The following is a 9,590-nucleotide window of genomic DNA, read 5'->3' as shown; positions in this document are numbered from 1 at the left end:
CCCCCTCTGGCACCGCGGGGAGCCCTCCACGCCCTCATTATCTCTGGGTGACTTAGGGCCACCAAGCCTGCTCCCAGTGCCCCAACGCTGTACGGCTGGGCTGGCTCGTCATGGGAGCACCTCTTGGCCAGCAGGCTGAACTTTGGTGCGACCGCCATCTGCGGTGTTTTAAGCTTTGCCCCAGCAAACCGGGAAGGCCGGCCCTGGGTCGGGGCTTACGGGGTGGGCGTCTGGCTGCGATCTCCCACAAGGCACGCGGGAGGCTGCGGCGGCGCGTTCCTTCTCGCGGAGAGTGGGGAAGCCAGCCTGGGCGCGGGGTCGGATCGCCCAGGAGGCCTTCTGCGCGCGGGTTGCTGGCACTTCTGGGAGAGACGGGGAGGGAGGGAGGGAAGGAGGAAAGGCGGGGCCACCGACTTTCGTAATCGCCTGCAAGACCCGGCGCGAGCCGGGCCTGTGCTGCGCCGAGATGTCCGGAGGGTCAGCCAGGAGCCTGGGGAAGGGTGAGGCCTGCCTGCCGCGATTCGCGGCGACCCTCAGACGCGTGTCGGGGCCAGGGCCTGGGGGCTGGGTTGCTCCGGAGCGGAGCCACGCAGGAGGTCTTCCACTCGCGGGAAACTGACCAGGCCCGGGGGGGCGGCGGGAGGCTGAGAGTTCCCGCTGCTGTTGGGGCTGTAACCGCCTCCGCTTCTCCCCGCAGGAAGCGCGCCCCCGGGGCAGGTCCCCGAGGGCCTGATTCGCGTCTACAGCATGAGGTTCTGCCCATTCGCCAAGAGGACGCTCCTGGTCCTGAAGGCCAAGGGAATTGGGTGAGGATCGAGGCGCGGGCCGCTCCCGGAGCCAGCCAGGAACCAACAGCTGCGGGAAGAGCGGGCGGAAATCTTCGATAGGGTCTCCGCAGCTTCCTTTACTACAAAATACATCAGCCTTTTTTTTTTTGGGAGGGGGGGGACAGAGAAAGTTATGAACCCTATCCTCGGGGGGCGGGAGGAATGCCACAGACACCACCAGTCTAGGACATCCCGTTTAGATTAACCATTTTATGGATCAGAAATGCTGAGGCTCCAGTAAAGTTAGTGGCATGCAGAGATCCCTCGAATGGTAATCACAGGCAGCTCTTTTAGCTCTGGCAGACCCCTGATTTCTGCTGTACTTCCTTCTCTATCACCCCGCTTCTTTCATGTCCTGTTTATATTGTTTGCTGTTATTCTGAGACTATAGTCCCTTCCTGAATAGTCGGTAATTTGCCCCCTTGAAGAGTCCAGACCTTGACCCTCCGCTGGACAGAGTGCTGAGTTAACTGTACTGTGAATATTCCTATAGATTGGGTTGTTGGTTGAGTGAAATAAAGTGTTTATGTCTAAAAATTCAGACTTTTGGGAAGCCTCACTGAAACTATTAAGGTGATTGACATATGGGTTATCCACAGGAAATATGCAAGTCATTGGCTTTTCCCTGAGCTGAATAGCCATTGAACTGCCTCCCTTCCAATGACCTTTGGAATCTGTTGAACAGACGTTAGATACCTGTAGTGTGGGAGTTTAAAACAAAGCCCCCATGACAAAGAAATTTTCCATGTATGTGCTTAGAATTTGTAAACTAATTTTAGTCTTCTTGGGGGAGAATTAAGCAGGCAATTCTTTTCTCTAAAAAAATAAGATATATTCTAAAGAAAAAAAAAACAAATTATCTTTGAATTAGTCATCACTTCAGTAGGATTTGCATCTTATTTTGGATGAAACAGATTGTGAACACATAGCAAAATATTCAACAGTAACATTTATCAAAACATTATTTTATCCAACTCTTGTAATGTTTACTGTATTAGTCAGGATACTTTTATTGCATTTAAGAGATACCCATTTCAGTTGGATTGAAAAAAGACATATCTTGTGCTCATACAATTGAAAAGTCCAGGAGCAAGAGACAGCTGGATCTGGGGCCACAAAGTCCTGGGTTAGTGCCCTTCTGGAACTCTGGGTTGAAAACAACCATATCTTATTGGGACAGTTTCCCAAAGGAAAATTGCAGTGATTTTACATAAAAGTGTGTGTATGGAGGGTGAAGGGTGTAACAGCTGCCAGGCAGTGCGAACAACAGAGGTCTGCTATGTTTATGGATCAGTTTTGAGTCCCAGAAGGCTTTGATTAGAGAGGTACTAGATTTTACCACATGATAGAATTTACTAAAGCATGGTTTTCTGTAAAAGGTGCATCTTCCAACTTGTTGCAGCAGATATGTTGCCTTGTTGGCTCACCATGCCAGGTTAGCAAAATGCATGTGTGTTCTGAGAACTTTCTTTATGACAAAAGCCCAGGATTTACCTTTTCTTTTCATACTATAAATTTTCAGAAATGTTGATAATTCCTTAGCAGGGAACGTCATTTTTCTTGCAGTGGCTTGTATCTGAAGTGTCCGGTAATCTGACAGCACAAGTACATACACACAGATACCAGTGTTCAATCTGGCTGTTCCTTTGTTTCCATGGGGGGAGGGATTGCATATTTAAATCCTCAAGATAATGCTGTTGTAGCTAGCTGCTGAGGTGGATGAGGAAATAGGAAACAAAAGGTGCTGGGTATATTATTTTTGAGTAGCTAATCTGTTCTATTGAACACTCACCCAGTTTTGACAATGATATGGACCTGACAATTATATGAAACTTTCTTTTCTCTTATTTCCCCTAAAATCTCTTAGGCAAGATACAAGTTAGTTCTAAAAACAATCTTAATATAGCCTTAATATAGCCAATCTTAATATAGCCTGGACTTCACCTGTTTTTCACACTTAGTGTGATTTACCCATGTAACATTTTTAAAAAGTATCAAGGCATGGAGATTTAATCTGAAAGTTTATTTCGTGGATGGATTTTTTGGGTTCCCTAATATTCTTGAAAAAAGTGAGGAACTTTCTATTAAAATTAGCAAAAGGAATTGAATTTTATCATGTTGATTCTCATACAATGGAGTGGTGGGGTGTGGAGAAACTCAATTAGTTGGCTCATATATTTTTACAATTAAGATACTTCTTAGTCCCAAATGGAGTATCTAATTGACAATCTTGAAGCATTTCCACTTATTTATTCAACAAATGTGTACTGAGTACCTATCTGAAAATGTTTATATTTCTTCATAGCATTTAAATCTACTTATAACTTTGCTGATTTACATGTTGGTTTATGAATATGACCAAGACACACAAGATCCCTGCTTTCATGGAGCTTACATTCTAGGGAGGTGACATAACAGACGTAATTAAGTAAGCAAAGTAATTTCAGTTAACTATTATCAGTACAATGAAGAAAGTAATTCAAGAAATATAAAAAAGGCCGGTGTGGGGTTTCCCTGGTGGCGCAGTGGTTGAGAGTCCGCCTGCCGATGCAGGGGACACGGGTTCGTGCCCCGGTCTGGGAAGATCCCGCGTGCCGCGGAGTGGCTAGGCCCGTGAGCCATGGCCGCTGAGCCTGCGCATCCGGAACCTGTGCTCCGCAACGGGAGAGGCCACAGCAGTGAGAGGCCCGCGTAACGCCAAAAAAAAAAAAAAAAAAAGGTCAGTGTGGCCAGATCATAATGACCAAAGGAAAAGTCATAGGAAGCAGATGTGACAGGTAAGCAGGGGCCACATCAAGGGGTATAGAGTTTATCCTCACTGCAATGAGGAGCAAGCGAGGGGTTGTAAGTAAGCAGGAGGGTGGCCTCATCCAATTTACTTTTGTGTGTGGAGAATGGACCATAGGGAGGTTACAGTGGAGGCAGAGGGGCTGGTGGGACTATTGTAGAGGTCCAGGTGGCAGATGACCTCTTAGATGAGGTGGCAGTGTTAAAGCTGAGAAGTGGATGAATCCAGAACGTGATTTGAAGGTCTAGCTGACAGGTCTTGCTGATCCATTTGATTTGAGGAAGAGGTGGCAGGGGGAAGGAATCAAGGCCAAGCTGACTCCGAAATTTCGCGTCTGACCAGCTAAGTGGATGATAAGACCAATGAGGCTTTATTCAGGAGTACAAGAAAAATGTTACTCTCTTCATTGTCTTCTATGTGTTTTTCAGGCATGAAGTCATTAACATCAACCTAAAAAATAAGCCTGAGTGGTTCTTCAAGAAGAATCCCTTCGGCCTGGTGCCAGTTCTGGAAAACAGTCAGGGTCAAGTGATCTACGAATCTGCCATCACTTGTGAGTACCTGGATGAAGCATATCCAGGAAAGAAGCTGTTGCCAGATGACCCCTATGAGAAAGCTTGCCAAAAGATGGTCTTTGAGTTGTTTTCTAAGGTGTGTGTTCAAGAAATTTCAGCTCCTATATAACACCTTTGTTTTTTAAGCTAAATCACTGCTGTCACTGATGGTTCAGTGATTTGGGTGGGGAAGACAAACAGGATTATGCTCTTGTCCGCTTGGACATGTCCTACGAGCCCTTTCATGGTCCAGATCCTTTTTACTTCCCAAAGTTACACCTCTCCACTCTTCTCCTAACACTTTATATTCCTGTCATGCTGAATGTTTTTATTTTTCCCAAACTTGCCACCTTCTTCTCAACTCTTGCTGGAAGACTCTTCCCCCTTCTCACTTTGCCTGGTTGTCTCCAAGTCCTCTTTCCTGTACAGTCTGCGCTCCTGTATGTGCAGAACGTGAGGATGCTGAGGGCCCACTATACTATGCCGTTTTATAAAGGACTTGTGTATCAGTGGATTTTGGTATCTGTTGGGGGCCCTGGAACCAATCCTTCAAGGAACCAAGGGACAACAGCCTTTGCTCAGATACCTTTGTCTTCTAGAAGCTTGTCCGGGCTGGGTTAGTGCCCAGCTCTGTGTGCCCACGTGTGCTAACTTTCCCCTGTGGGGACTGCCACCTTCTTGCCTGTGTGTTGTACCAGGGCTGTGAGCTCCTTGAGGGTGAGGGCCGTGTCTCCATCACTGTTGGCCCACTGCCTAGGCTTGCGACCAGCCCTTCCTAGTTATGTGACGGTGAGCTAGTTGCTTATTAGTTTACCTCTGTGCCTCAGCTCATGTGTAAAATGAGTATAGTAATTGATCCCATCCCATTGATAAAAATCAGTTAATATAAAACACCTAGAGTCCAACAGATGGTAGATACTCAATGTTAGCTCTTGTTGTTCTAGCCACATTGTCTAGTTGTGAGCATCTTCTGTGTGTTGGCAATAGCTCCTTGTGGACTAAGTAAATGGCATTCCTATAGGAGAACTGTCTGTGTCTTAATTAGCATCAAAGTTAAACATTTGCGTGAGTTCAAACAATTAGTATAACCAACAGTAGACAATGCGAATAACATGGTCAGGTTATATCTCTATAATTCTGTTACTTTTGTCAGGATATATCTCAGCACAGTAAGAAACATCGTATCTCTAGGGAAAGAAATGGTTAGAGAAATATCCAGAAGGTGAGACTTGTAGGGAGAATATTTTCTTAAAGGAGACATTGCAAAGAGAAGTCAATGGGGAACGAAGAGGGAGTTGTCTGGCTTAGCAGAACGAGAGTGAAAGAATACTAGAGATGGTTGCCATCAAAGATGATGGACAGGGAATATGGCATTTACAAGAAAGATGCTGGAGAATTTTTAAAAATAGTAACGAGATTCATTGTACTGTCCAGAAAGAAAATGAGCTAACAGCTGGAGATGCCCACCATTACTTCCCTCACACTCAGGGAAGAGGTGGCCTTAAGCACTATTATGACACCACCCTCCTGGCCCCAGTTCAGCAAACCAGAAATGCCCCCACCTGCATCCACAGCCAAATCATCTTCTCTCCTGGGAACTTGGAAATGAGACACAGAGACTAAGACAATAAATGTTGAGGTTTTAGAGGTGTATGTATATATCATTGGAGATGACAAATCAAAGTCACACAAAAAAAGAATTTTTAAGGAATCAGAAATTAAGAGCATTGCAAAGGGATTTGACATTTGGAAAATAACAAGGAGCAGACATTTAAGGAGAAGCAGAAATGAAAGACCAGGCAGGCCCAGATGGAAACGTGGAAGGAAGGGCTGCCTGCACACCTTCAGTTCCAGTGACGGCAAGCTGTACCCTGGGATGGATGGGCTTCCTGTATTTTTTAAAGTGCCTTTTTACTTCCACTGGACGAGTGGACTTTTGTCTCTTGCAGTGAGACAATACCAAAGACCGAGCATTAAAACACAAACACTTCCACCACAAGCATCAAAGCATCTGACAGGACACCTGTCAAGTCTTCAGGTCATCAACCACTTTGAACTGTCTTCTCATGCCCTCCCCAAGATAGAAATCAGGAAAATCCCCTTCCCAGCTCCCTTTGCAGCTGGGGCCAAGGTCTGGACCTAGGCTCTTCCTCTCAGACACACACATGTTAGGGTTCAATTCAGAAATGAGCCATGTGGGGAAACAGGCTTGGTGTGGGGCACTGGTTCTACTGATGAGGGTGGCTGGTGGCAGAGCTCCTGGCTTTCAGGAGCTGCGGTGGTTGCCAGGTTGAATTCCAGAGTGGCATTGGTTACCTCAGAGTCCAGCTTCTGGCAGCGGCACAGACTGTAGCATCTAGTGCTCGGTTCACTGGTGGCAGTGGGTGCTTCCCATCAGGTCAGTTCCCAGCATGATTCTGAAATGTTCCAGACCTGTTTGTTCAGCCTCTCAACAATTCTGTGAGCCACTCAGTGTCCTTTTAGGACATTTTTGACCCAAGCTCACCAATCGGCTTCTCTTATTTGCAGCTTATAAAATCCTGACCAGTACAGCATCTAAGGCCACAAAACTGTTTTTAAGATCAGTACCCGACCTCTGTGAGCAAAGGAACTGGTGTACTTTTGAAGTTTCTAGAACATCCTGACACTGGGTCTATGAGGGTTTTATGGCGCTTTTATATGAGGGGGCTGGTATAGTTAGCGTCACACTGATAAACTAAGAAATTACTCTCTGTCTAGGTACCACCTTTGTTATTAAGCTTTCTTAGAAGGCAAAATAAGGAAGACTGCTCTGGCCTGAAAGAAGAATTGCATAAAGAATTCAGCAAGCTAGAGGAGGTAATTAATCCCTTCTCCTTGATTTTTATTGAAGTGATACATTGTATCTGCTGTCACCTTCTACTCTTTTCTTCATACTCCCATTTCCAAAATCACTTTAATTAGCAATAATACCAAATAGGAAATTTTAGTTTACAACAGATAGCAGCTGTAAGCTGTTGTGTTTAAGATACAAACCAAAACACCTAAAAATGGTTTGTCATGGGCTTGCTTTTAAAACATTTTATCGCACTGACATGAAAATATCACGGAAAAATTTCACCCACATTTCCAGTTTTTCACCTGTTATTTTTCCATGCTTGTTTTCAGTCCTTGAACATATATATTTTTTATATATATAAATTTATTTATTTTTGGCTGAGTCAGGTCTCTGCTGCTGTGCACGGGCTTTCTCTAGTTGCAGCGAGCAGGGGCTACTCTTCATTGCGGTGTGCGGGCTTCTCATTGCAGTGGTTTCTCTTGTTGCGGAGCACGGGCTCTAGGCACGCGGGCTCAGTAGTTGTGGCCCCTGGGCTCTAGAGTGCAGGCTCAGTAGTTGTGGCGCACGGACTTAGTTGCTCCGTGACATGTGGGATCTTCCCTTCCCGGACCAGGGCTTGAACCCATGTCCCCTGCATTGGCAGGTGGATTCTTAACCACTTCACCACCACCCTTCACCCTGTGTATGACTCCTGTACAATTTATCCATTTTAGTCCTGATAGACAGTAAACATTTCCACTTTGGGGATGTAACAAATAGTGCTTCAGTGAACATTCTTATACCTATCTTTTGGTGAACATATGTTCACATTTCCAAGGAATATAATTACTGGGTTATACAGTATGCATGAACTCAGCTTTAGTAGATACTGTTAAAACATGGTTGTACCAAATTATTGATACATTCCTATCAGCAGTAGATCCACACCCTTACTAAGTTTGTCTTGTTCATTTTAGCCATTCTGATGTATGTGAAGTGGTATGACACTTTGGTTTTAATTTGCATTTCCCTGATGACTAATGTAGTTGAGCACCTTTTCAAATGGTTATTGGCCATTTTGACCTCCTCTTCTGTGAAGTCCAAGTCTTGCCCAATTTTCTGATGGGTTTTCTGCCTTTTTTCTTTTTGATTCCCAGGAGTTCTTTCTATATTCTGAATACCAGTCTTTTGTTGGATATATCTATTACAAAGATCATGCACTCTGTAGCTTGTTTTATTTTTCTCCATTTTCCAGTTTATTTTATTGACCGTTTTGCTTCATCCCAAACCAAGAGATTCTAAAGCTTAAACTAATCAGACAAAAAGCCAACTTGAATATGTCAGGGTTAAACCTGCTGCTCTCACTTTCTTAACTCTTGCCTTCATCATTTCTTTTGATGAATCTTACCAGATGCACAAATAACAAGTACTCTTATGCTGTTTAATGTTCAGGTTCTGACTAATAAGAAGACAACCTTCTTTGGTGGCAGTTCTCTTTCTATGATTGATTACCTCATCTGGCCCTGGTTTGAATGGCTGGTAGCCCTGGAGTTAAATGAGTAAGATATTTGAATATTTTGTGCTTAATTTAGGATAATGACAACTGAAATAGTATATACTAACCTTTTTTTATGAACAAAAATTAACATATCTCACTCAACTGGCATGAATGGGAGCAAGCACACAGGAGGAGACTTGGACGTGCCAGGGCATGTCCTATACCTACACTCACCATTTTTCATCCTTGGGGCCGGTAGGGGTGGGGAGTTCTGTGACATGTAGTAAAATGTTTTAAAAGTAATTACTCCTTCCCTCCTGGTTAAAAATCCATAAGGATGTGCATTTTCATAAGGATTTCAGGAAGGACTGTATGACCAATGCTACTTCCCATTTACCATCAAGAGTCCCACACTATTTTCCAAACTCAGTGTTTCAAAGTTTGGCGGCGACCTTGGCTTACTGCCAATTCTTCGGGCTTAGAGCTACTCAGGGTTACTTTTAGTCACAATCTGACCATAGAATAACAAATATATAGCATTCTTGGTTGTCTTTCATTTTCTCGTTTTAAAAAACTATCAGCCTCTGTTTGGACAAGTTCTCATGCTAACTGAGCAAGTCACTTCACTCTAGTCTTAGATTCCTCTTCACAAACAAGGACCTCTACAATATCTTCCAAATCTCATATTCAATGATTACATGCATCTTAAATAAGTATTTTTAAAGAACTATTTTTAAAAGTTAGAGGAAAACAATATGAAACTGCAGAGTGGTAATAATGATATATAGGAGAATTTGCAATGCCTTCCTACTTAGCCTTGCTCACACCTTCATTCTTTCCATCTCCCACAGGTATGTAAACCACACTCCAAATCTTAAGCTCTGGATGGAAGCCATGATGAAAGATCCTGCAGTATCATCCCTCTTCATTGATCCAAAAGCCTTTCGAGGTTTCTTAGATCTCTACTTGCAGAACAACCTCGAGGCCTGTGACTATGGGCTCTGAAGGGGACAGGATATATCGGATAATATATCGGTTCGCTAATATGAATAATAACATGCTTTTATTTTACCAAGTGCTCTCACGTCTCACTGGATCACCTTCTCTGATTTGACACTATGGCCTT

At 44.1% G+C, this 9,590-nt stretch overlaps 1 protein-coding gene across 4 annotated transcripts; it reads left to right on the top strand.

Moving 5' to 3' along the window:
• On the top strand, positions 1-9,561 carry LOC132439639 (glutathione S-transferase omega-1). Of its 4 annotated transcripts, none has more exons than XM_060034117.1 (6): positions 1-145; positions 698-806; positions 4,044-4,266; positions 6,909-7,007; positions 8,419-8,525; positions 9,316-9,559. In XM_060034117.1, the coding sequence occupies exons 2-6, from the start codon at positions 748-750 to the stop codon at positions 9,467-9,469; spliced, it is 642 nt and encodes a 213-aa protein (XP_059890100.1). In that variant the 5' UTR covers positions 1-145; positions 698-747; the 3' UTR covers positions 9,470-9,559. The 4 variants fall into 4 exon arrangements, with proteins under 4 accessions (XP_059890100.1, XP_059890103.1, XP_059890099.1 ...); XM_060034120.1 differs by lacking the exon at positions 1-145 and adding an exon at positions 389-500; XM_060034116.1 differs by lacking the exon at positions 1-145 and adding an exon at positions 452-596 and having other exon boundaries at positions 9,316-9,561.
• The last annotated feature ends 29 nt before the right edge of the window (positions 9,562-9,590 follow it).

The sequence above is a fragment of the Delphinus delphis genome, chromosome 16, assembly GCF_949987515.2.
Source record: "Delphinus delphis chromosome 16, mDelDel1.2, whole genome shotgun sequence".
NCBI lineage: Eukaryota > Metazoa > Chordata > Mammalia > Artiodactyla > Delphinidae > Delphinus > Delphinus delphis.
The sequence above is the reverse complement of the archived record's forward strand: the minus strand, read 5'-3'. Positions and strand labels throughout refer to the sequence as shown.